Here is a 27,603-nt window from a genome sequence, read left to right as displayed (position 1 = left end):
TCTGGGATTTTAAAGAGTGCCATCAGTAGTGACTGATGCCGATGAGCCACTGTGTGAGGTAATCTGCTCCTGCTCCCTCGTGCTTCTCTTGGTGGCTCCCCTCCCTTCTTCATGACTATAAGGGTGTGGCAGCTGGGATTTAGGCTTGGGCACATCCTCATGGTTAAAAGAAAAAAACAGCACTAAGCAGCATAAAACTTAAGAGCAATATGCAGCTATCAGGGCAGCTGTCTTAAGCACTGAGGGAATTAAATATTCATTTGTTTTTCTGTTTGACAGAACACATAACCATTCCTTCAAACAGGAAATCTATTCAGTATATAGTACCATGTGCTACAGTGAAATGACCTTTACCACTTTCCTGTTAGTAAATTAAAAGCAAAGCTCATGGCTCCCAGCAAACCCTGCCACACGATGGGAATTGAAAAACCAGGCCCATTTCCACATGCGGAGGGGCAGCACGTTCATTTCTGTTCCTCTTGCATTGCTCCTCGTTCCCAGGGTGCGCCAGGAGACGGAGGCCTTTATCTTTTCCACGTTACAACCCCCCGACATTCCTCCCCTGATGTTCTGCACAGGCCTATCTTTTAGGCCATCACGAGAGCTCATTTGCTGCAGGGAATTGCAAAGAGGGTTTGACACTGTGAGGAGAATCTGAAAAGAACATGAGATCTTAACAGAGATGCTTTATATAGAGATAGGTCAGGATTTAAAACTGAAGAGGCAGACAAGAAAGGGCTCCAGAAATTTCGACAGAATAAAGAGTGTCTTTCCTGTTTTTACTCCGTTGGTCCATCTAAATATAATGTTTTTTAACGACCAGAAAATGATTGATTTTAACCGAGATAAGCTCATTACACAGCAACCAACGATGTCACTGCTGTCAACTCTATTGCTCTTTCCACCCTTACTTCCCCAAACTCACACACAAGCCCTGCAAACACAGCAAGGTCTTTCTTCCCAGGCTGGAGAGATGACTTCGTCTCTCCATCCCAAAGAGGTGAACAGCATGCCAGGGCTGAAAGCAGGGGCTCTGGGGCCTGGGTTTGAATTCTGCCCCACCACTTCCTGGCTGGGTCACCTTGGTAAAGTTACTTAACCTCTTTGTGCCTCAGATTCCCATCTGTAAAATGGGGATAAGCACAGGGTGGTTGTATGGAGTGAATGAGTAACATACCTAAAGCACAAAATAAACATTTTTAAATGTAAGCTTTATTACTTCCTAATTACTGTGAACTATGATGGTAATTCAGGTAACCTGCCACCAGGATCATGGGGAACCTGGACACTGGCTTTATTCAATTTCAACTGAGCTTACTCTTGCCTTCAAATAGGGAGGGGTTTTTGTTTGTTCATTTCTAAAAAAAAGACTCTTTGTTTAAATAGCTAAGAAGCTGCTGACTGGGGTGCGAGCCCCATGTGCTGACTGCCAGCTTCCAACTAGCGCTGGGCTGGGTGTTCTCTCCTTTTGCCTCTGCTTGGTCATCCTGTTGACTGATTTCTGCATGCAATTGCACTGGCTTTTTGTAGTCAAAACAAAATGAGGTGTGCAGTGTCCTATCCTCTGGAGAGAACTGGGAAAACTTCTCTTACTCTAGGACTGTCCCAGCAGCAAAGCCAAACCTCCTATCTGAATGAATACAAAACCCTTAAGTAAAAAGTGTTAACTCCTTCAATGCCTTTCCCTTCAGTGGTGTCCAGGGTTTAACACAGAACTGGTATCTTGCCTCCCATGACAATGGTCCTTTGAAGGCTGGGGCTGTCGAGGGAGCTGGCACAATGGTGCTGGGCCTTCTGCCTGTGGTCTGTTGTCCAGGCTGTGGCTGTTTTCTCACAGGTCAGCTGCCTGCTGCCTGCTTGGTCCTAGCTGAGGGCAGACTGTGTTTGTGGCTTCATCGCCCACCTACAAGTACTACAGCCTAGTGATTCCCACTTGCTTCTTGCAAGTGAACCTGCCCACCCGCCACATGCCCATATACCTTAATGCAAAGGTGAATTTTTAATGAACACCAGATGCTCTATTTTTAAAAGTTGACGCTCCACTTAAAACATTCAAACAGCTATAAACAGAATTAATATCAAAGGGATGATGAAAATGTTTTAAGTGATTTTTCCACAATCTCCCATTCCCTTCTCCTTCCACCTACTCTCTTGGTCCAGATATATTCAGCAATGATGGGAGAGCCTCTACTAGCCCACCCCAAAATGCTGCAAGTAAACATATCATTTAAGTAAAATCAGGGTATTTGCTACGCAAGCATAGTGCTAAGAGAGGCCCTATAACCAACCCTTTCCCACCAGAGTTCTGTCCCTAAGCTCCTCCTGTACAGAATTTGGGGAGGCCTCCTTCCCCACCATCTAAAAGGTTAGTAGAGCCCAAGGCTGTCGGTTTTACAAGAAGAGTATCTCCATTAGTAAGGGATGCCTATTCAGTGACACAAACCATAAGACTGAATTAGAAGTTAAGCTTCACTAGACAAGGAGAGGAGTGGAGCTTAAATCTTGTTCCCCTTCCCCCTCCAGAACAGGAGTTACAGAGTTGAATAAGGCCGGTAGTCCAGCGACCTACCTTGATGGTCTTCACCAGGTTGGCAGTGCTGTTGGCGACTTCCTTGGCTGACTGGACGAAGTGCCTCTTGGCTACTGGGTTGGCCGTCTTGGATGAGGCGATGCGGCAGGCATTGCACAAGGCTGACGTGTGCTTGGCAACAATTGTGGCGGCTGACAGGACCTACAAAGCATGGAGCTAGGTTGGGGGTACCCCATGCTACAGTGCAGAGGGGTCCACCCTGGTCCTCAGCCCTGGGTTCCTGTTCAACTCACATGTTCAGAGCCTGTGTAATTACAAGCATGTCTAGTTCTGCCACCCTCAAAGTCACTCCAAGAAAGAGGAAGGCAAGAAATCTTAAGCACAGATAATAAAGAAAGAATAAGAAAAAAGGAGGTGCTGACATAGTGGTGGGATAGGCTGAGCCCCAGGTAGTCTTAAAGGAGATGTAATCAGTTAGCCTTTGGAACCCCAGATAGGAGGTCCAGGGTATAGCATCTAGACCAAGGTCTACACATACGCAATTTTAAGTTTTCTAGTAGTCACTTTAAAATAAGTAGAGAAACAAGAGAAATTAATGAAATAATTTCTTCTATTTAACTTGGTATATCCAAAATATTTCATCATATAACCAATTTAAAAATATTGAGATTTTACAATCTTTTTATCATACCAAGTCTTTGAAATTCAGTGTGCACTGCGTATTTACAACCCATCGCAGTTTGGACTAGTTCCATTTCAAGTGCTTAACAGCCACATGTAGCCAGTGGCCACCATACTGTAGAGCCCAGATCCAGATGACAAAAATACATATCAAGGTGCAACAGCTCCCTCCTCATCCATGGAGGGCTGCTGGCACCTACCGAGGTGTCTGGCTCAGGAAGTTCCACAGGCTCCACCCCGCCAGCCTCAACTCATTTGCTTTCCTGAATCCACCTGCTCTGCTTTGCTGAGGCTGGTAACACCCCTTTGGCCTTGCTGGATGGGTAAGGACTCCCAGATACACCAGCTCTCGGGGCTGCTTTAGGTCCACATGGTCCTTGTGTTTCCTTCTTTGTTCAGGTCCTTCTCCTGCCTCAAGAACGTGGGCCCCAGGTTGATGGTGGGCATGCCACTAACAAGACTGCCTCCGCCACCACCCCCATTCCAGCCACTTCTCCTTCCTTGCAGTACACACTGTTTTAATAAGTGACTGGGACCCCGTGCCACTCAGGTATGAGAGGTGTTATGGAATGTCACATGTACTGGCTCTTCCTCAAATGTCACTCTGGCTTCTTTCTGTGCTGCAGATTCTACCCAACTTTGAGGCCCGGTTCAGTGCCGTCACTTTTGTGAAGTGAGCCCTGACAGCCCCCTTGGAGAATTAATCACACCTTCCTTTGCACATCCCTGGCACTGTCATCGTGCCCTGGTCATTGCATTTTCCAAACTTTGCCTAACACATTAAGAGCCAAGGGGTAGAAAATGGAGCCCTGCGCACATTGACCCCTTACAGCTAAGCACAGAACAAGCCCTCAATGCACGTCCCCTGAAATGAATGAAGACTCCTTGTCAATCTCACTGTGATTACTTCACTCCTTTTGCCTTCTGGCACCCCATTTCAAGGCACTTACAAATTTCCAGATTCATCATATTTTGCAATATTTGCTCCCACCTAAGTCATTATCTACAATGCTGGCATTTAGCTACCTTTGCAAGCTCTGAAAGAACAAGATTCTTTACTAATTTCTCATAGTCTCCCACAACTTACCTAGAGGAGCTGCTTAAGGGCTTGAAATCTTACATCCTCCCCAATAGTTACCTGTGATGGGCTGCTGCCAGGGTCCACCAAGTTCTGGCATGCCATCTGGATGGCCTGGTTAGCCCTGGCAAACTGGATGGGGTCCACTAGGCCCTGGTGGCCTGCCTGGCTGTTTGGATCAGAGATGCCAACCAAGTATGCAGCCTAGAAAAGGAAGAGAAAAACCACGGCTCAGGCTCCGTGCTCCTAGGTGAGCCTGCTGGGGATGATGGTCCGCACTACACATGCAGCTGTCACACTCAGGCACTCCTCAGTTCAAACCGGTCAAGGTCATCTCATCCCGCTCACCAATAAGGGTGTAATAATGAACAGGTTTATGCCAGCTTGACATACCAGAAGTTTATCACAGGCTCACGGAACAAAGTGTCCTTGTTCTTCGGAGAGAGCCTCAAGAAATTCTTCTTTGGGGGCATGGATAAAGATGGATGCAGCCCTGACTACTCTGGCAGCCATCTTGTGATCACGAGGCTGCCCAGCCTCAGCATGAAGCTGACTCTTTGGCTGGCAGACAGGAGAGGCAGAAAACAGTGGGTGCATGCAGACTAATGGTGTGGAGCTGCTGGGTCAGCCAACCGTGGAGCCTGCCCTGTCCTAGGGTTCCTCATCTCATAGCTTACCGAAGCATGTCCTTATTGCTTAGGTCAGTATTTTCAATAGCAGAACGGATCTTAACTTTGTAATTGAGTAAGATGGCCCAGAAAAAAAACAACAAAAAAGGCAGCATTTGGTTCCCAAGAGGACAAGAGGGCACAAGGGAAGGGCTTCTCTTTGCAACTCCGTTTAGATGTGTCAGCCAAATAAAAGAGAAAAAATGAATCTGTGCACAGGAATTTTGATCTTATTTCATTTCTCCTGAGATCTGAGGGGAAGGATAAAGGTAGATAATTTCATCCCCTAAACTAGTAATGTTTCTCTGTGGTTCAGTAAAATCTTCTAGGTTCAAGGTAACTGTCAAATGATGAACGCTTTAAAGTAGATGCTGACATCTTTGAAGCTTCTGTCATGGGAGGTCAATCATCATTGAAAATACAGAGGATAGTCAAAGAAGGGCAAGGAATGTGCCATATCATGTCTCTGCATGATGGCATCTAATTTTTTTCTCTCTCTGATCCTAAAAAGAGCATGACATAACAGTTTCGCATTTCTAAAGCCTTAGCAAATTTAAATTATTTAGTGCTTATTTTTCTACCCCAAACAACTCATCTATAAGAAAAACTTTTAAAAGGATTGAAAAGTTGGCCTCTGAACCTATATGCTGGGTCTGTACTGAGTCTTGCCATGCTCCCCAGCCTGGCCCATGGCTGCTCTGCTCCTCGGGGGTAACTGGCTCATGTTTTGTGTAAATGCCCCAGCCAGCACAGAAGCCACTGCCTTTCCCATGGTTTCTGTGGTGGTACTTGGAGAAAGAGGTGCAGCTGGAGTTCCCCCACACCTCCCACAGGGATCTGGCACAGGGCACATGGCTGCATCGGGACCAGCCCCTTACCTGGGCTGCGGCCTCTGTCAGCCCACAGAGAGCCTTGGATGCAATCCCCACACATTCCCCAAAAGCAGGGAGGTCTCCGGTCTTGGCATTCTGTGAAATCCCCGCCATCGATTCACCCAGAACCTGCAAAACAAACGGCCAGCAACATTCTCTATCCAGCATTGCCTCAAACCAAGCGGTAAAGGAGGCTACACTCCAACTTTAATATTCAAGGCAACTTAATTTGGAACATTTGACATTTTCTCCTTTATTTGGATTAAAAAGAGATGGAAGAAAATTACATCATTTCCATTCCACAAACAGATAAGTACAATGAAAGTATAACCCCAAAGTTATCTATATTCCAAGCAGTTAGAGTTAATATACACAGACAATATAGTAGAGTCTATAAAAGGCAACTCATGGGTGAACGGTCTAAACTGAGAACTAGTTCCCAGAATATAAAAATCATATGCATCGAGCTGTAGGTGAGGTCATAATCAGAAAGCATGATACTCACCCTTCCAGATATCATTTGTCTAGTTACTGACAGTAAAATTTAAATAGAGATCTTTGTTAAGTATGTTTCCTAAATACTGTAAGAATTTTGCCTTATTTTGAAAATCACTGGTGTGGTGTATTCTTTCTTCAGAGATCTTTACAATCACAGCTGAAAGAGATTTTAGTGTTCAGAATCCAACCCAGAGTGGTCATGCATCCTGTACAAGGTCACAGTGAAGGTCACATGGGCAGGTACAGGGTGCCCAATGCAAATTTGGTGTTCCCTCATTATGCCCCAGGAGGGCTGGTCATATTTTCCTTGGCAACAATGATGGAACTGAAGGATGTTTTACCCTGTGGAGAGACTATGGTATTGCCAGGTCTAGAACCCAAAGCAGAGACTATTTGTCAATAAGCCATCTTGGAAGGGAACAAATTCCCTAAAATTGCTTAGATATACAAAATAATCCAGTTTACATAAGGATTTGCAAAAAAGGAACCATTTCTTTGGATCTGAGTGTGTATGCATCTTTCTCTTAGACAATCCATAATTCCATAAAAGGTACTGGATGAGGAAATTCTAGTTTTAGCCCAAATCAAACAGAGTCCTTTTGACATTACCAGCACAGATGTTTCCCCGCTAGAATAAAAGTGACCATGTTTCAGCTACAAAGCCAGATTGCAACAGCTCGACATCCATTCTTCTCCCTTGCATTTGATTTTCACCTTCTGATTTGAAGGCATTCTCAAAAGACATTGGTATGATTACTACAGAGGAGTGTTTCTCAACAGTTTTTTTTTTTATTATTGTTCCACTAAGGAGCCTTTTATGTTTTTTTTCCTAATCAAATGCCAAAGAATAAGATTTTGTTGAGTAAGGTTAAGATAGGAGCAGGGTAACAAGCCATCATATTATCTTAATTTTTTTACAACACCTCTCCAATGTCCTACCAAAACAAAACAAAACAAAACAAAACAATTTCACCCTCCTTGAGAATGCATGCCATGAATAGACTGCAAAAGAACACATAAGAGGATCCCACATAAGTCAAGTCACTGAAGGACTTTCCAAATCAGTTCCGGTGTAGAAAATACACGATTTGACTTACAATAAGACCCATTTGTGAAAAAAGAGAGGAAATGGTTCTCAAAGTATGGTTCCTGGACCACAGGGGCAGGACCTGGGAGACAGTCAGAAATGTAGAATCTCAGCTTCATCTCAGACCTACTGAAACAGAAACTTGGGGGTAGGCAATCTGTATTTAACAAGCCCTCCAGGTGATTCTGATGCACCCTCAAGTTTGAGAAGCTCCTGGGCAAAGGGCTCCACAAATAGGCTTCATGCTACATGTGGCTAGCCCTGCAGACCAGCCACAGGCAGATGCACAGAAGGCACATCTAAACTTCTCCCCACATTGACAAGCAATGCTAACTTCTGACTTACGGCATAGGCAGTCTTACCTTGGAGTTTTCCATCACACTCTCAATGCAGTCAAAGTAAGAGAGGTCACTAACAGGTTCATTAGGATTGTCCAACATCCCCTTCACAGTCTACAGAAGAAGAACACAACATAAAAAGCAAGCAAATGTCATAGAGCAAAAGAAATTCAACATCAACTGCCAACTATCAACTCTCCCTCCATATACAAGTTTCTGGTCATGATCACTTTTACTCAGATGTTTGAGAATTTAGATCATGGTATCATGACTTCAGATTTCCTGTTAGCAACACGATGCTCATTATAGGAGAGGGGGTCTCTGGTTAGCTTTGCCAGAGATGAGAATCTCTTGTTTTCAGTTTTGAAGGAGAAGAAACAAGGTAAACACAAAAGGATGGCATTTAAAACATATTAGAACATTAATACAAGGCAATACATGCATGGTCAATTAGCACAACTTCTCAGCAGGATAATTCTAAGGAGTTTAAATTTCAAAAGGCTATTCATTCATTTCTTCATGACTAGTAAGAACCCTCAGTTTTTCCAATTTTGGAACATTTTAATGGGAAGGCATGAAAGAAGGTAATTCCCCCAAACTGTCCACTGTGATGGTTCATTTGTTTTTAATTTAAACAGTATAGAAAACGTTTCTTGTTGTTTAGGTCCTCATCAAAGAAATACATGGGTATAGGGCCTGGCTCTGTGTCTCTAAGCCACCAAAAACCATGGCTAGCTCTGTCATGGCATTGTAATGAACTGTGATCACCACTTGTAAGGGACTTTTCCTGGGGATGCAGCCATTTAACCTCCTCCCCGGAGAGTGAGAATGTACATTAGGACCCAGCAATCTTTGGGACACAGCCAACAAAAAGACAGTCATTTGAGTTACAAAGGCTGGTGGGGGGCTGGGAGAGAAGGAAGGGGAACTGCTGAGCTGTTAAAGATGGGAGGGAAAGAGGGCAGTGTAAGGAATGAGCTCATTTCATTCAAGAACCTCCTCCCACTCCTTGGATATTCAAAATTGTTCTATTAACAGCAATCCTAAACTAGTCATATTTTTCAACCAAGGATATCAATAAGGGAAGGAGTACTGGCACCTAGGCCAACAGAGCTCATTTAGATCAACAACCTACATATTTATATTTGCAAATGTGAACACAGCAGAATAGGGTAGTAATTCAGCCAATGTAAGAAACATTCTCAACTGTTTTCAGAATGCTTCGGTCCTGTGATAACAATCCCCTTCTCATTTCCAGCTGTGCACAATGGCCTAGTGCCAGTACCAGGGCCTCAATCAAATGCTTCAGAAGCTGCAGTGGGTATTCCCATCATGCCAGACCCATGCTGATCATCCAGAAAATGGAACGTACCTTGGGACAACCAACCCACATCTACTGAGATACTCGTCTGGCATCTCAATATAACCGGCATTGGTTAGGACATACAAGTAGGTACACTGATTTTATGTTTACCCACACACATTCTATGGGGATACATAACTTTTCAAGTATAAATGAGTATGAATATAAAATGAAAAGCACCCACACTGTGCTCTGGGCCCTTAGGGGCCCCACAGCCATCCTGACTGTGTAAGTACTGTTAGTCCTAGGATTCCTCTTACATATTCCCTACCCAGATGCAGGGTATGGGAAAATCATTTTTACTCAAAAGAACACCTATCTCAGCCTCTAGCTCTCTCCCCATTGTTCCAGAATAATCTCTCCAATATTTTTTAGGTAACAATTGCTGATCTTCAGCCTACACCCAACATCACAGGCCTCTTCCTGTTTGAAATAAAGAATCCTTTAACAAAATACATCTCATCCTACTGGAAACAGGAGAAGCAAGAATGATAATCCCACTAAATCTAGTTTCTCTTCAGTTTCTTTCCACTTGGATTGGAACTTTGGCCTTAACAGCCTCCGAGGAAAGATAAAAGGCAAGGACAGAGAAGAGAAAACTAGCCCTATAGGGAAAGAACAGACACAGACATAGACAGACAGACACACAGACACAGACACTCCCTCTCTCAAGTCCTCAGCAGCCTTCCCAGGGACCTACCTCGAGCTCCCGCAGGGCATTATCGCACTCTTTCTGGCCCGGAGCTTGTTGGGTACACAGAGTGATGAGTTGATTGATGCTCTCTGTCACAGCTCTGTGACAGAAACAGAATTTTTTTTTTTTTTTTAAAGATCAACAGTAATTTCCCCTACAATGCTTTGCAGGCTCACCAGAAATACAATTAATTCACTATTTCAGCTCGGGTCCCCAGGAGAACTCTTCTGCAGAGGCTCTACACAACCAAAAATAAACCACACCCAGGGAAGACAGAATGAGAAATCCTACCTCGCCTCTGATTATTCATTTGCTAGATCTGGAAGGGGTCCTAATACAGTTGACCTTTGAACAACATGGGTATGCACTGTGCAAATCTGCTTATAGGTGGGTTTTTTTTCAGTAAAAGTTACACCAGTGTGTCTACCTCTCCTTTCTCCCCTTCCACCTCTTCCACCTCTGCCACCTCTCAGACAGCAAGATGCACCCCTCCTCCTCCGCTGCCTACTCAATGTGACGAGTATGAGGATGAAGACCTTTATGATGATCCACTTCCACTTAGTGAAAAGTACATTTTCTCTTATCATTTTGTTAGTAGCTCAACTTATCACGAGAATACAGTACATAATACATTAACATACAACATACAAACTATGTGTTAACTGTTCATGGTATCAGCAAGGCTTCCAGTCAACAGTAGGCTGTTGGTAAAGTTTAGGGAAGCAAAAGCTATACATGAATTTTTGACTGTGCAGGGGTCGGTGCCCCTAACCTTTGCATTGGTCAAGGGTCCACTGTAGTTCTCCTAAGAAAGCTAATACATTCATAAGAAAGAATTCGCAACAAGCAAATAGACCATATTAGCACTATTTAAGACCCTTCATCAGCAGTCCCCATGGAACAAGATAACCCCATGGAACAAGATAAAAAATGTACAAAATATTTTGTACATTTTTAAATACATGGATATAAAGTGAACTGTGCCTATGATTTTAAAATTTCTTCCTTCCATTAAATTCTATATGATTGACTGGTTCCCAAAAGCGACCACAAAATTATTCATTAAAATAGCTATTTTCTTTGTTAACATTAACAGAAATAAACTAGGGACTCTTATATGACTTTACCTGTTTCTAAGAGGTAGCCCATAAGTACATACAGAATTGGGGTGGAGTGTGAGAAGAAAATTAATCACTTTGTGCTTTTGATTACCTATTTAGCACAAGTCATTGACAAGGACTCTGTCCCTCCTGGGCAGCCCCTGTTTAATTTGTCTGAAGTAATGACATGGATAATTTTGAAAGTCATGGCCATTCGTAGTTAACTTTTTGTATAGTATAAGATATAGCTCATAGTTGTTTAAAACATTTTTTTTGCATATGTAAGCCCCATAGTTCCAGCCCCATTTGTTGAAAAGACAATCTTTTCACCATTGATATGTGTTGCACTGATCTACATGGTCAATGTTTTGTCGATACCACACTGTCTTAACGACTAGCTTTACACTAAGTCTTAAAATTGAAAACCCACGCATTTTATAAATGAAAAATCTGAGATAACTCCCAAAGAGGATGCTACAAATAAGCAGCAGAAATAAGACTTAAACTCATGCCTATCTGACTCCAAAACCAAATACATAATTCTTTCCTGCAGTGTCATAACTGGTCCACACTTCCGGCAGGGCCCAGAATTCTACTCAGTTTCTAACCACTGCAGCTTTGGCAAGTTAAACAAAAATAAAATAGGTACATATTGCTGTTAATCACCAACACTAATATAAAAGATGCCTCATTTTATTAGTTAAATTGGCTTTGCAGCTTCCCACAGAATATCAAATTAGACAGAAAATGATGTTGCCAATGTACAAAAGCAATCGGCTTAATTATTTGATGAGGAGATACTGCTTTCAATTTCAAATTGAGCTAGGGTGATAGGAAAAATTCTAAAATAGTTTTTGTAAGATTGACTCTGGTGATTCATTTATTTGGTGACCACTATTTAATTAGGGTGTCACTGGGAAACACTGCGCTCTCTATGGTGCAAAGCAAAACAAGAACAAGGAGACAGCCGGACAATCCCTAGTTCCAAGGATTGCGGAGGGTGTAGTCCTCAATGCGCGCTTTTAAAGTACCTCCTGGGGAGTCCAGCACCCTGTTCTGCATGATGGTGGCCTTGAGACACACTTCTGAGATAGGCTGGCATATATCAACATATGTGCTATTTCCACATATCACAGAAACTTTCTATTTAGCTTAATTCTCTCTGTGTTTCCTGTTTATCTGTGTTTTTTAAAAAACCTTGTTGCTATATAAAAGTTCCTTCCATTAAAAACTAAGTGTTTATAATTGGTGAATCCAGAGGATATACAGCTGTGGGAAAGCTGCCAGTTTTCCTCAACTCTTAAACTTTTCTGTAGATGTAAAATTTTTTTCAAATAAAAACTTCGGACAAAAACCAACAGACTAAGGGTTTGTGGTTGGGTAATCCACAAAAGTGCCAGCACAGCATCGTGTGTCTAAGTGAGATGCTTGGGTAATACTGAGCCAGAACTAAGAAGCATTATTTAGCTATCAAGAATTCCCATAACTAATTTTACAGTCGGGATTACACAGCTAAATACGTGCTAAGTGGTCCAGAGGCAAACAGTTATGTAAATTTGACAATGAAAAACAATATTTATGTTTTAAACCCCAGCAGCTATTTATAAGAGCAAAGAATACGGAGCAACTCAAATACGCAAGAATAGAGGATTAAATAAATATACAGCCCACAAAGGAATCCTGGGGACCCATTAAAAGTCAGTGTGTAGCATATTACTAATGTCAGAGATGAATATATGTGTTACATGATTAAGGAAAATAAAACTTACAAAATAGAATAGAATGGGCCTACCCCTCTAAAAATAAACATATATATGCATAGAAAATGATAGAATGACATATATTAAAAGGTGAAGGGACTTTATAATGTTATTTTGAAAGAAAAAAATTTCAATAAATCTACCCCCCATTAGAAATTAATCAATTTACATCATCATAAAAAATCTGGCCAAAATTAGAAGGGTCTCTGTTCTTTGTAAATCCAAATAGGTCTGAAGTACAGTTACTTTTTTTTTTTTTACAATCTTTTTTTAGTGATAAAAGCTACATAAGTTCATTTTTAAAAATACAAAAAAGCTAAATAACCATAATGCTACCTTACAGAGATAGTGTTTTCATCTAGGCTTATCTATCTACTCTCAGTTTCTAAAAAAATTGGGATCTACAACTTCAATGGTTAAAAAGGGTTAAGGTAAAACATTATTTAGTGTTCAGAGATGCTGAATAGGTTCAGTTGAAGTGTGAGAGCACTGGCTGGAAGTTTTAAGTAGATACAGAAGTGGGGTGGAGTGTGAGAAGAAAATCAACCTCTTTGTGCTTCTGATTACCTATTTAGCACGAGTCACCCAGTCAGGAGCTTAGAAGGTAAAAAGCAGCAGCAGACATCTGTCTGCCTGCCTCCAGGGAAGAGGCGCCTGGGAAAGGAGAAAAGAGCAAATCGAAACTGATCTTTCTGTATTCCCAGGGTCCTGTTATGTCAAGGCACAGAGATTAAAAAATAATCTAGGCCGGGCACGGTGGCTCACGCCTAGAATCCCAGCACTTTGGGAGGCCGAGGTGGGTGGATCACTAGATCAGGAGTTTTGAGACCAGCCTGGCCAACATGGTGAAACCCCGTCTCTACTAAAAATACAAAAATTAGCTGGGCATGGTGGCATGTGCCTGTAATCCCAGCTACTTGGGAGGCTGAGCCAGGAGAATCACTTGAACCCGGGAGGCGGAGGCTGCAGCGAGCCGAGATCGCGCCTCTGCACTCCAGCCTGGGCGACGGAGCGAAATTCCATCTCAAAATAAAAATAAATAAAAACATAATAATAATCATCTAGCTGGGCATGGTGGTTTGTGCCTATAATCCCAGCTACTCCAGAGATTGTGGCCAGGAGTTCGAGACCACGCTGAGCAACACAGCAAGACTGCCTCTCTTTAAAAAAAAAAAAAAAAAATTAAAAATAACAAAAATAATCTTTTATGGCTCTCTAGGATGGCAAGGTGTTTGCAATCTAATCGAAAAGGCAAGACAATGAGAAGACAAGGTACAAAAAGTTGGATGAAAGAAAGCAGTACCAGGGCGGGACACCCGGCAGGGCATGATGGATCGCTGAGCAAGGGACCAGATGTATGTAGGGACTCGCAGGGAGCCGGAAGAAAATGCAAGTCTCAGCTGCGGGGCACAGAGTCTGCCTGAAAGGGAGGGCTCGATGTAGACTGAAGCAATTGGAAAAGTCAGGGCTGAGTGAGATCCTGATTTGGATAGAGGGAAGGAAACATTCTAGGTAAGACCCACAGAGAGCAAAGGTCTCTTGTACACCTTTCTGTTTACGGAGCAAATGCACTCTTCTCGTTTGTGCTGCTTGCTAGACCATCCATCTTCACAGTCTTTGGGGACAGGAGGAGCCCCGTCCAGCAAGAACCTCAGACCAAAGGGGAGCCAGGGGGGCAGGTGCTACCTCGAGTTCCTAGGAAGCACCCTCTGTGGACTGGAAAGCAGCTGAAACCTGGCCCGGGGGTGTGATGCTGGCCGCTGTGGACTTAAAGCCTTCTCAGTTCTGGAGTCCTTCTGGCCAGGATGACTGTGGTGGTGAGCAGTGATTCAGGGAAGGTGTTCAGAGGTAGGATACCCCCTTCGTTTTGGCAACTGCAAGCTAGCTTTCTATTTCCTTGACTAAGTTTAGGGAGCACCTGACCAGCCCCTGGTTGGGGGAAAAAGGCTGATGAATGGGTGACAAAGGGTCTCCAGCTCCACCCAACTTGTCAGAAAAGAGCCAGAACCCAAACAGTTACATGGGAAGAAAATGAACAAACCAGGCCCTAAATAGCAAATGACTTCCTCTCCCCTAGGCATCCAAAACCAAGGGGACAGGTAGGGTCCCAAAAACGTACCCAGGCTCGGAAGCAGAATTAAGAACAGAGGAAAAAGACATCCTCTACTCTTTTCTCCAGAAGCAAACCTTTCCTTCCCAGAGCAAGAAGGACCACAGAGACCACAAATAATAAGGGGTTTGAGACTGTTAACACAGGAGTGGGACAGGGCTGAGTTGGTCCAGGCCTGGGTCCCTGCAGTGGCATTTCTGGGGACTCTGAGGATACACACAGGAAGGACAGGCAGGACCTGACAGTCTCAAGAACAAGGAGGACAGAGGACTGAGGACTGAGACTATGATGATCAGATCCCTTCTGCCCAGCTTCCTGTGCACTTTTATGCAGGACTGTTCTAGGCCCAGATGAAATGAGCGGAGCATGTGGTGAGTCCTGCCTAACTCCACCAGGGCCACATAATGAGGGTTATAAATACACAAGATATAAAGACACACATAATAAGACAGGCCCTGTCTTATTCACAGTGTGCACTCAGCACTGGGCCTCACCCACATCAGGCCTGTGATGAAAATCTATGTAATGAAGACATGAATGAATAAGACAATGAATGAATGAACCCCAGCCTGGCAGAGCTTTGTGTCCCAAGAGGAGCCTGCCTGACCCTCTTGACCTGGCTGGAGTCTCTGCTGAGAAACAGCCCCAGGGAGCAGAAGCTTGCCAAAATGTGCCAAAAAACCAAGGAGAATGTGCCAGCGTTTTCTCGCAACAGTTCCATCCCAAGACAATCATTTTCACGTGATGATTTTTAAGTGCTTACTTGGCTATGAAATCACCAGGCTGGGAATTCTCCGTCAACTGCTAAAAGCCAGGACAGAAAGGCAACGAAAGCTTTTTTTTCCCCCCTTTTCCCCATGTCCTTTCTTCGAAGCCACCACCAGGGGGCCTGCACCTATTCACAGAGCCATACACCAGCAATATTCTTTCCGGCTCTGTTTCCTTCTATATCTGGCTTTCAAAAGGGCAATTTATACATTCCCCCTCCTTCCCACAATTTAGGAGAGTGAAGCCATTCCAAGTTGGAAACTGTAATTTTGAAATGATGCAAAAAATTGAAGATAATGAAAAACATCTGAGTTCTGATACCTGGAAATGTCAGTTGCCTTATCCAAAGGCTCCTTTGTAGGAAAAAAAGCAACAATCAAGAGGGGGTTTTCTATCAGAAACAGCTGCTCAACAGAACAGACATCACCCCCAACCCCACCTCCCATCTCTCCCACCATCAAGGGAGGTCACTTATTTACTAGAACAGTCACGAACAAAGCATGAGATGGGAAGATAATTTTCCAGTCCCCTAGTGGCTCTAGCTATTGTTTGCAGTTAAAATGTACCTTCCAGGAATAAATGAAGAAACTCAAGGGTTTGCAAGCAAACTGCTCTGACAGTGTCTAACCCTTCACACACACACACACACACACACACACACACACACACACACACACACCCCACTACAAGCCAAGAAGGGAGGAAGGACATGTTTGGACCATGAGTACCATGAGATCTTATGTGCTGAGAGCTAAGGAGAGCTTTAAGGATGATGTAGTTCATACCCCCACTTTGCAGATGGGAAAGTTTAGACAGGCTGAGCAACCTGACCAATGCGACTGAGTTAGTCAAGTATTAAAGCTTGGAATATAATTCAGGTCTCTTGATGCCGACAATTTAAAAAACAGCCAATGATCTCCCAGGGGAGACATAAAGACACACACACACACACGCAAATTTTAAAAAACCAAGTTTAAAAAAGGAAAGCAGAATCAAAGCTATGCTTTTCAAAAATCACGAATCTGCACATTATGAAAAGGCTTCCAATTGCTCTCTATCCCCTAATAGTCCTGCTTTTAATCTCTCTCCACTGTCAGCTTTCTTATACATAATATGATGTTAAATAATGCTAAGAAAACATGCCTGCACCACCACAGAATCATGACCACCCTACTCTCTGGGTTCAGGAAAATGAAAGAGGGGCTGTTGATATGAGAACCCCCTGGGCTGTCACCGCAGTGCTCCACATACCACATTCAACCACTAGTTACTGAACTAACTTGTGGCCCTGGAGCAGAAACTATACTGTTTTACCCACTTCCCTGGGTGAAACCAACAGGAAAGAAGGACACCCAAATCATCCAAAATTCACACTCATGTTTTAATATATTTCCAAAAACAATTTATTCCCACTGCCTCCCTACTCATCTTAAAGTGGAGCCTTCCCCATGTGACAGATACAACATGTTACATTCAATCTAACACTGATGCCAGGCACAGGGTTAAGTGCTCAGTAAAAGTCTGTTGAATGACTTGATGAGCACTGCTTTTCATCTTTACGCTTTTCAGTATTTTCTGATGTTTCAAGAAGCATATATTATTTTATAATCAGAAAGATACAACGCTACTTCAAAAAATCTGTTTAATTCATTGCATTTACAAGTCAAAATGGACCTTACGTCTAAACAAGTCTCTACTGAAAAGGCTGTATGAGAAGACAGAAGATATTTTTAGTGGGGAAAGAACATGGAAATGAGCCAGTTTTATAAAATATCAGAGTGTCCATCACTCTCAGCTCCACCTCCCATGACCTAAGGACAGCACCAATTCTTTTGCTCAGCAAAAGTGGGAGGATGTCAGGCACATCTTCAGACTGCAATGACACTGTCTAACCACACACGAAAGCACATTGTGTCCCACTCCTACCTTGCAGCTGCAGCCAGGAGATTTTTCGCATTGGGAGCTCCTGGATCTACAGAGAGAGACTTGGCAGCTAACAGCAGCTTGCTGGATGCCATCGAGATATTCTTGAGGTTCCCTATCACTTGGATCTGGTCTTCTTTTGTCTGGAAGGTCAAAAGGAGCCGGAGCAATTAGGGCCTGTCCATTTCTTGAAGGAGGCATTCAGAGAGCTAGGAGCAGCATCCTGACACGCAGGCAGGTTATCCGTATAGATCACATTAAACCCAGCTAGCCCGCAGATGCCTAACTCGTTGAGACACTGACCAGTGTCTACCCTTCTCCAAACAGATGCTCAGATCAAGATGCATGCCACGGGGAAAGAAATCCATCCCCAAGTGGGTCAGCCAAGAGCTGTGCTTTTCTCACAACTAGAGGCATTAAGCGGGGAGCAGGGTGGGAGGAGAGTGAGCGAGCTGTGAGCCAATGCACAGACCAGGCAGCGATTCCAGCATCTTGCTCAACAATGCTGGAGTTGTCAAGGAGCTGTACATCTCGGCCTGGCACAAACGACCAGCACTGTCTCGATATTCAGAGCTGACTGCATCCCTGAAGTTCCTGACTCGGGAAAGCACACATTTCTCACCTGGTTGCCATCTGAGAAACAATTCTTTGTAGATACTAGAAGAAGATACACCCTGGTTATCTCTTTTAGGGAGGTCAAAGGAGCGCAGAAAAAACAAACAAACAAAAAAAACCACAGCTCTGCAAGCTGACACCAGACCAGTCAAGCTCCCTTGTTCTAAACAAGGGGTTTATCTGTTCATCTGAAGGAGGTAATTTTTAATCACTTGACACTCTGTATTAGACACAGACCATCTGAATGGTCCATTAAACCTCAAATACATATATATTTTTATTGTATTATCCCACATTTGAAGAGCTGTTCTAATCTTTGTTAAACATTCTCCCTCCTCCTACCCTCCCTCCAAATAGTAAGACTATGAATTCTGCTGGAGGATCGTGGGAGAAGTTATTCTTTATTACTAACAGCACCTCATGCATAAGCTGACAGCATCTTTGGGAATGCCATTCCCATGAGGGCATGAGCTTCCTAAGCAGCAAAAAGAATGCAACCATGGCCTGCCTGTTTCCAGGTTCCTTTTCCTATTCAGTCAGTCTCAAGGATGGATTATCCATCCGAGAGGAGAGGCTAAGGTCAACTCCAGACAACCACCTCCACACCCACCTGAGCTTGGCCAGCCATCTCAATGCCAGCATCGAGGAATTCATCAAAATCATCACTGAACTTTCCAGAGGCTGCAGCCAACTCTCCACTCTGGCCCCGGGTGGCATGGACCACTTCCCCAGCAGACTGGTTCAGATCAGCTGCTGCCTGGTTCAGTTCACTCTGGGCTTCCTGGAAAGGCTTCGTGCTTGGAGGTAGCTGTGGGGAACAGACGGCACACCCCATGAGACATTCTGCTTTGCAGGGGAGGGATAAAAGGAAGGTATTGTGGAGGGGAGACAGACTCTTCAGAGATGCATTTGAGTCATCACGATTAAAAGGCTCTGAGTCATCTGAGCCCATTTTATTAATAGGTTTGACCACCAACATATACATCCATTCATTCATTTAAATGTATCAAACACCTGCTCAGTGCTAGACACTGTGGATCTAAAAATGTAAGCTATCTACAGGGGCTCAAGGTTTCCTAAGTGGCAGAGACAGGATCCACACCAAGGCAATCCGACTCCAGGGTCCATTCTCTAAAACTCTACCCTATTTTGTCTCTGTTAAGATGAAAGCTACGTTTTAGCTTTGTAAACTAAAAGGCAGATGCTCTCAAACTTCAAATCATGTTCTTCCAAACTAAGAGCCACCAATTATATTAGTGGCCTTTGCTAATAACTTTTAAATGTCATCTAGCAGAATGATAACCATTTGTGAAAAGTTCTAGGGAGTTAAGCTAGACTCTATTCATCACCCACATACATTGCCTCTATACCTGTGCAGAGAAGAAATAAAGATGCACGAGCACAAACCCTCCTTCAGCAGACTCACAAAGCAGGGAAGGGAAAAGGCCCCAAGGTGAAATTCCTCAGACTACTCGCTCTCTCACTGAGTCTTGGACACATGTACCCTTCCAACACCTGATTGTCACTATCTGAGATGTCCTGATGAGAAGACAGGTGACCACATACCCCTTTGCCTGTCTCACTGGGACGATCCAAGAGGAAATGGCAACATGGGCTCAAAGAAAAAGTAAACTTTAAAAGCTCCACCTGGGAACTTTGTTGATCAGACAGCAAAACATGGAAAACAAAGACTGGCGGGAAAAACAGGACTCCTAAAGGAAGGGTTAGCTGCTCAGAGATCTCATGGAGAGAAGAAGACTTCACTCACACCTAACGCGAGCCTAGTCCCCCAGTGTCCTTTCTCAATCTAAGAGCCTCTCACCGAATCCACAAGCAGCTTCTTGCTGGACTCCCCAATGCTCTTCAAGGCCACGTCCACATCCTTCTGCCCAGGGAGGCAATTTACGCAGTTATTCAAGGAGTGTGAGACGGCTTTAGCCACCTGAATTCGTGGAGGGAGAGAAGCACCTTTAAGTATAAACATTTCTGCACATTTGTTAGGAATGGGCAGTGAAACATGCAGAGCTGAAACAGATAAGGAAATAACCCAGCAGCATCCACCTGCCACTCTTACCTGTCTTACATCACCTCATCCAGGCCCCTTGTCCCAGAGAAGATGTTTTCCACCCTCTTATTGGGATTAATATTCTGTCTCAGCAAAGGGTCCGACACAGTGACACAGCACATCCCACCTGCTCCCCAAAGCCAGGGTAAGCCACAGTTTTGTGATTCAAATATAGAACTCTCCAGCATGAGGTCAGGTTCTAAAGCAAAGATTTCTTATACCAAGAGAAATGAAAATATCCCCCTTCTTGGGAGCCCTGCTGAGGTCGCCGAGGTGGAAGGAGATCTTGAGTTTTTTGGATCACAATTAGAAGGTCTGTGGTTAATTTCTGCTCAGTGACTCATGGGGCCATCCTCCCAAACCTCACTCTGCCCAAGGGCAAGTGGGGTGCTCTGAGCACAACCTGGAGCTGCCCTCACGCTGCCTAGAAATGTCTGGTGGCTCCCTGTTTGCATTCTTTGGTATCCTCAATTAAAAGGAAGGTCTTTGGAGGTGAGGAATGTCATTCCCTCTCATCTAAGCCATCTCCTTCCCAGCCCCACGTCTAGGACTCTGCCTGGATGCTCCTTAGCTAACTGGTTCCATCAGGCAGTCGAAGAATCATTTAAAGAAGTCATAGAGCGCCAGGGTTGAAAACTTCTGAGTGGCCAGCCCTAGCGGATCTACCTCATTCCCTGGCAAGGAACAGCAATATAGCTCAGCACACATAGGCCCAAAACAAGCATGTTATGTCCTGGCTCTGAAACTCCCAAGGACAGAATTCAAAGGCCCCCATGCCCTCTGCTGACTGTGAATTAAGCAGATCACACATTACTGTGGAGAATACTAGGCAAGACTTACAAAAGTGAGTATCATGTATGGCCAGCATCGTTATGACCTTTGGAAGTTTCTGAAAACATCTGCTGTGTCAGTGTTCATATCAGGGAAAAGTGCCCAGGAGACAGCCCGACCACATGTCCACGTTAATGATGACCATGACAACCACAATTTCTCATTCCTAGCCTCACCTGAGCCAGTCTTTGTTGACGCTCTGCATCTCCAGGTGCAATCAGGGCCTGCTTGGCCTCTTGAATGAGCATGGCGGAGCCCTCCATCACGTCTCGAGCAGAATCTAACATGGCATGGGCAGCCGTGGGGTCGGTTGTCGATGCAGCCACTCCACGGGCGGCCTGGGCCAGTGTTTTCAGAGCTTGGGCCGTCTCTCTAGCAGCCACCCCTGGGGAAAAAAGTCCATCAGATTTCCAATTAGACTCCATCTAAATGGCACATTTTACTTAGGAATAAGCTTCTGGACCAGGGCCTGGCACAGAAGGGAAGCTGCAGATTAGTCTTCATAAAATTTGAATTGCTGTGTTTCTCAAAGAAGTAGCTGGCTTCAGAAACATATCCCCCTGGCTCTGGGCCAAACCAAGAGACACATTAATAACAAATGCAATACTAAAGACTTCTTCCCCCTGACTTCCCTTGCTCCCACTGCCCCACTGTCCCTAGACCTAGAACACCAAGCGCATGGGAGTGAGTACACAGATGGAATTACCTGGGTATGTTCATGCACACGTTTGCGGGAGGCCATTTAAAAGCACCTTTCTTCTCAATTGTCTTTCTGGGGTATAACTTACAGTACACTACAGTGAACAAGTCTACATGTGCAGCTCCGTGAATTGGTACATATGGATACAGCCACATATCCACCATCAGTTGTGCCAGTCAATGCTCCCTTCATACCAGAAGTAATCACCATTCTAACGTCTATTACCTTAGACTACTTTTACCTGTTCTTTTTTTTTTTTGAGACAGAGTCTCGCTCTGTCGCCCAGGCTGGAGTGCAGTGGCGCGATCTTGGCTCACTGCAAGCTCTGCCTCCCAGGTTCATGCCATTCTCCTGCCTCAGCCTCCCAAGTATCTGGGACTACAGATGCCCACCACCATACCCGGCTAATTTTTTTGTATTTTCTTTTTTTAGTAGAGACGGGGTTTCACTGTGTTAGGCAGGATGGTCTCAATCTCCTGACCTCATGATCTGCCCACCTTGGCCTCCCAAAGTGCTGGGATTACAGGCGTCAGCCACTGCGCCCAGCCTGTTACCTGTTCTTAAACTTCATGTTAACAGAACCACATATATATATTCTTCTGTGTCGGCTTTCTTTCTCTGACCATAATGCTGTGAGATTCAGTTAAGTTGTGATGTCTGGCAGTTCATTCTTTTTTCTTGCTATATAGTATTCCACTATACAAATATGCCAATATTTGTTTATCCATTCTCCTGTTGATGGACATTTGGGTTGTTTCCTGTTTGGGGCTGTTATGAATGAATCTAACAAGAAAGTTCTTATATACATATTCAAGTGGCCATATGGGATCACTTCTCTTAGATATAAACCTAGGAGTTGAACTGCTAGGTCATACAGTAAGTATATATTTAGCTTTAGAAGATACTACAAAAACAGTTTTCCAAAATGACTTTACCATTACACATTCCACTGGCAATCTGTAAGAACTGCAGTTGCTCTACATCCTAGCCAACACCAGGTAGCATCGGATTTTAATTTAATCATTCTGATGCATGTGTAGCTGCATCTCAATGAGGTTTTAACTTTTATGTCCTTAATGGGTAATGATGTTGAGCACCTTTGCATGTACTTAATGGCCATTTAGATATCCTCTTTTGTGAAGTGCCTCCTTCTCTTTAAATTTGCATCTAAACAGATGATGGGATTTGGTGATAAACGATGAATATAAACTAGTCCTTTAAAGCTGTAGCACCACCTCATGCGGAATAAACGTGAGTCTTACTACCTGGCACGCAGTCCTTGGCACACCCAAGAAGAGGATGAAGACTGGAGATGCCAGGACACATATAACGCCTGAGAATCGCTGAACAGCTTACCCTAGAGCTCATCTCATGAAATTTCACAGATGAAGCCTGGTGCTGAGACATATCTTGCCCACAAACACTTCCAGAGGTGGCAAGAGAGCTAGATCTGAGCTTTCCTCACTTTGAGGTCAAATATTCTTTATAGTGCTCTTTGCGGTAGAGAACTATGAGCCCTTTTTGTTAGAACATATAAGATCTACGTGAAAAATACGCAAATCAATGTCTCTCTCGCACTGAACTTTTGAAATGACTGTTTTCTACAGGACTGAGCTGGAAGGTCTCTTGGCACCAGTGAGTGTGGTCTTTACCAGCCACTGCTTCAGCTGAGTCAGCACCTCCACAGCAGGTGGTCTTTTCCTCACTGAGGGTGAGGCTCTGAGATACAATAGAGTGTGAAAGGCCTCAGATCCATAAAACCAGATGGGTTTGCAGTGCTGCAGACTTGCTAATATGTAAATATTTAGTAAATCACACAGCTGGGATATAAAACTACGATCTAATCAAGGTAAATGACAAAGCTGCCAATCTATCATTTATCCCATGGCACTTCTGAGTACAGCTGGCAGAATAAAAGAATTTTAAACTAAGTGCTTTTTATGGCAGAGGAGAAGCCCAGAAGAGAAAGCACAAAGGTAAACAAAGCTAAGGTGAAGGAGAGAAACAATCTGAGGAGAATGGTCATTCCATTTTACGCTTAAGCTTTTGGCACAGGGTTGAAGGATGCTGTTGCTCAGAAAAGCGCCAGATGTAGTTAAGACCTCATCTGGCTCTGGCTCTGCTGCTGATTAGCTGTGTGGTCTAGACTGCTGCCTTTTCCTTCTGGGCCTCCCTTTCTCATGGGTTTTAGGAGAGGCTGAGTTCCTAGCTCTGACCATTGCAGATTCTAGGCTGTGATTTCTAGACGTCTCCTCTTGTCTTCCCATTTGTCATATGGACTCTTGAATCCACTTCTATCTGAGTCATATGTAAGTTTGGAGGAGTAAATCATTTATCATATGTAATTAGAAAAGACATGTTTATGCAAAACCCATTTAGTGAAAAACCTTTCATAGATTCATACAATTTAAAAAAACGCAGAAATCAGAAGAGCTAAATTCCAAGAACAACCTGGTCCATCCCATGTGTTTTCTGCTAAGGACTCACTGTGAAATCTCAAAGCACATCAAGGATCTTCTTGAGAGAGATCAGGTTTCTGGAAACAGGAAGCCATACCATCAAAAGGACAAAAGAAGGCCACGAGAGGTCAGAAAGCCCAGTGAACACCCATGGCGGTGCATGGCTGAACGCACAGCAACATTCTCAATGGTCATCACTACAGGGTCAGATCCCCAAGCAAACGACACCCACCGAATGGAACTGTTCCTGTAGTCAAAGTGTGCACCACAATACCAGAACCACCAGTGTGAAATACTAAAGCAGATTTCTGTTTCTATAACCACAGTCCTTTGAAAACACAGATTACTTTCACAGTATTCTTGCCATCTGGATCTTAAATGATACTTAGTAACAGAGTCTTATATAGGCATATCAAGTGATATCAAATATAGTAGCATTCTACATAATGGTTGCTATTCTTTACCAGAATTCATGTGGATTGTGTATCCAGACAGTATTGGGCCACATAGCAACCTCAGAAGACAAAGACCAGGTATGACACAAATCTTTTATCTGTTCCAAAGTATTTACAAAGGGTTATGTGTAACTGTAATCAGCTATACAGAAATATATTTTGAAAACTGCATTGGCCAAACAGAAACACACTTGCATTAGAATACAGCCCAGTGGCAGCTCACGTGCAACTTCTGAAAACCCCACACACCTCAATTATGGACAAGGAAACTGAGACCCATGGAGAAGTTTTCCACACACGCTCTCTCTTTCCTTGCTTCCCATCCATTCTCCAACCTTCCTGAAACTGCCTTCAACAAGGAGAATAGTGACCTCCTTATTCCTAAAGCTAATGGATGCTTAAGTCTCCCATTTGACATGACTTTCTGGGCAGCAACTGTGTCTATGGCTCTAGAGACATCCCTCTCTCCTGGTTTCCCTGCCCTCTCCACAGCTCCATGTTCTTCTTTCTTTCAAAGATTTCCATTGCCAGTTTCCTCCCTAACCAGCCAGGTTCTTCAGGATTACAACTGATAAGCTGTCTCTCACTCTACCACTCCCTGCTGGCAAAATTATCTACTTCCAATCATTATCATTTTACCAATAATTTTCAAATCTGTATCATCCAGCCCAGCCTTCTCTACTGAGTTTCAGAGCCAAAGATTTAGCTGCCTAATGATGCTCTCACTGCATATTCTCCAAGCACTTCAAATGGAATATATTTAGTGCCGAACCCAGCATTCCTGAGCTTCACCTCCCCTGCTCCTACCAATGGTCCTGTGTTCCCACCAGTGATTCATACAACTCTTCACTCAGCTCTAAGGCCAAACACTTGGAACCGTTCATGTTACCGTCTCCACCAACTTCTAACCAGTCACCAAGAACGATTGGGTTTTTGCTTCTTCAATCGACCACTTCGTCTCCACTGTAGGACACTACCATCTCTTACCTGGATTAATGCAACAGCCTGCTTGCCTACCACTTTGTTTCCGTCCAATCTATTCTACACACAGGAGGAAGGGCGACCTATACAAAAAGCAATCTGAACTGTGTCCACAGATGAAAAACATGTTCACATATTCTTCAGTTAAAGTATAACTCATTTATTTCAGCTTATGAGGCCCTTTAGGATCTGACCCTGGCCTAACTTTTCAGCGTTATCCTCTTATTTCTCACTTACTCTTTGCCTATTACTTTCACCATCTTCAGTTCCTTCCATCATCCTTCTCTCATCTTTAAGGCATCATACATGCAGTGCTCACTTATGCAACTGCCTTCCAGTGCCTGCCAAAATTAAATGGGGCTACTTCTAGGCTGTTTTTCAGACACCAACTAGACAGCATGTCTTCCTGGGTGTTATTGGTATGAGATGACGCAACATGTAAAGTAGTCTTTTCTCTACTAAATATGCATTTCATCATCTACACAACAGCTGGCAAGATTTCGGGAAAGTGTAGACATTTTTGAAATTTAAATCTCTCATATTACCCTATGATTTTCTAAGAATTTTATCATACTTTTCCTCCTCCTAGAATGCTAAAGGAGTCCTAAACAATCCACAAAGCCCTCGCTAAGTGTCAATTCTGCTCTGAAAATTTCCCCTACCTTCCCATTGGGATCAAATTTTGCATTCTTATTATTGCAGGTACTTTATATACTGTACTATAACTTTGCGTTCCTATTGTGCTCATTAAAATTTTTATTTTCAAAGTAATAAATGTATACAGTTTTTACAAATCAAAGAGGATTTTGCTTGTAGTGATGGCAGAATAACTTACTGAAAATCAGCCTTCCCACACAGAAACTCTGGAAAACATATATAAAACATTTATTTGAAGACACTGGAGAAATACCAAGGCACCAAGGTAAAGAGGGCCAAGATCTTGAAATGAAGGAGTGAGTCCAATGTTTAGGATTGCTTTTTCTCTAAAGGCATTTCCTAATTTGTAACCTATTGCCAAGAAGCTGAGTAAAGTTTCTTGATATCTCATGGGGCTAGGAAGAGAAAAAGCATAGTTCTGAGCCCAAAAAAACAGAATAGCCCTGGTAAACAGCAACCCTTTCAGACGGGACACACAAGGGCTACACCCTCAAAGGTAAACTGGAAACAGACCACACAATTTCCAATCAGCTCAGTTCCTGCATTTTTATTGTGATCTGTCCTTATCTTATCCACCTGCCAGAAGTGAAGAGTAATCCTATGTAGGGAAAAAAACATAATTCAGGGCCTCAAACTATCTCTACAATTTAAAATAGCAATGTTCAGTCTTAAAGAAAAAAAAAGAAAACACCAGGAGACAAAACCAATGGCTGAAAAACCAAGAGGTGGGAAAAAAAAAAAAAATCCCTGACAATAAAAACAGGCTACAGGCTATCCAGATATTAGGATACTGGACTTCAACTTTAAATAACTGTGATAAATATGTTGAAGAAATTAGATGACAACATACAGAATTCCAGCAGAGACACAAACTATAAGTAAATAATCAAATGGATATTCTAAAACTGAAAAATAAGATACTTACAGTTAAAATCTCAACTGAAGGGGTTGAAAGCAGAATAGACACCACTAAAGAGAGGAAAAGTGAACTGGAAGATAGATCAAAAGCGGATACTGAGAATAAAGCATGAAAAGAAAAACTATGAAGAAGAAAAGGGTACAGAAGATGTAGGAAACACAGTGAAATGATCTAGCATAAGAGAAAGGAAATGGGACAGAAGCAATATTTGAAGAAACAAAGGTTGATTTTTTGAAAACTGGCCTAGGACAACAAATCCCATTTTCAACGAGCACTTGCAACCCAAAGGAGGATAAATATGCAGGGAAACTCCTCCAGGCACACTGCTGGAAAATCGAAGACTAAAAAAACTCAAAAAGCAAGGAAAGGGGAAAAATAAAACCGCATTACCTTCATAGCTTCACAACAGAAATAAAGGAAGCCAGCAACAATGGAATAACATCTCCAAAGT

The 27,603-nt window shown here is 43.3% G+C and overlaps 1 protein-coding gene across 16 annotated transcripts in view; it reads right to left on the bottom strand.

Moving 5' to 3' along the window:
• TLN2 (talin 2) overlaps positions 1-27,603 on the bottom strand; it is a 450,464-nt gene that overhangs the window by 83,064 nt on the left and 339,797 nt on the right. For all 16 annotated transcript variants that reach the window (XM_024349234.3, XM_063794170.1, XM_054666988.2 and 13 more), the window contains 9 exons: positions 21,158-21,366; positions 19,908-20,027; positions 18,696-18,893; positions 17,474-17,613; positions 9,816-9,909; positions 7,777-7,866; positions 5,836-5,958; positions 4,350-4,493; positions 2,570-2,731 (listed from right to left, as the gene is read on the bottom strand). In XM_024349234.3, coding sequence (XP_024205002.2) covers positions 2,570-2,731; positions 4,350-4,493; positions 5,836-5,958; positions 7,777-7,866; positions 9,816-9,909; positions 17,474-17,613; positions 18,696-18,893; positions 19,908-20,027; positions 21,158-21,366 — 1,280 coding nt within the window. The remainder of the gene's footprint in view (positions 1-2,569; positions 2,732-4,349; positions 4,494-5,835; positions 5,959-7,776; positions 7,867-9,815; positions 9,910-17,473; positions 17,614-18,695; positions 18,894-19,907; positions 20,028-21,157; positions 21,367-27,603) is intronic.

Source organism: Pan troglodytes, chromosome 16, assembly GCF_028858775.2.
Source record: "Pan troglodytes isolate AG18354 chromosome 16, NHGRI_mPanTro3-v2.0_pri, whole genome shotgun sequence".
Lineage (NCBI taxonomy): Eukaryota > Metazoa > Chordata > Mammalia > Primates > Hominidae > Pan > Pan troglodytes.
The sequence above is the reverse complement of the archived record's forward strand: the minus strand, read 5'-3'. Positions and strand labels throughout refer to the sequence as shown.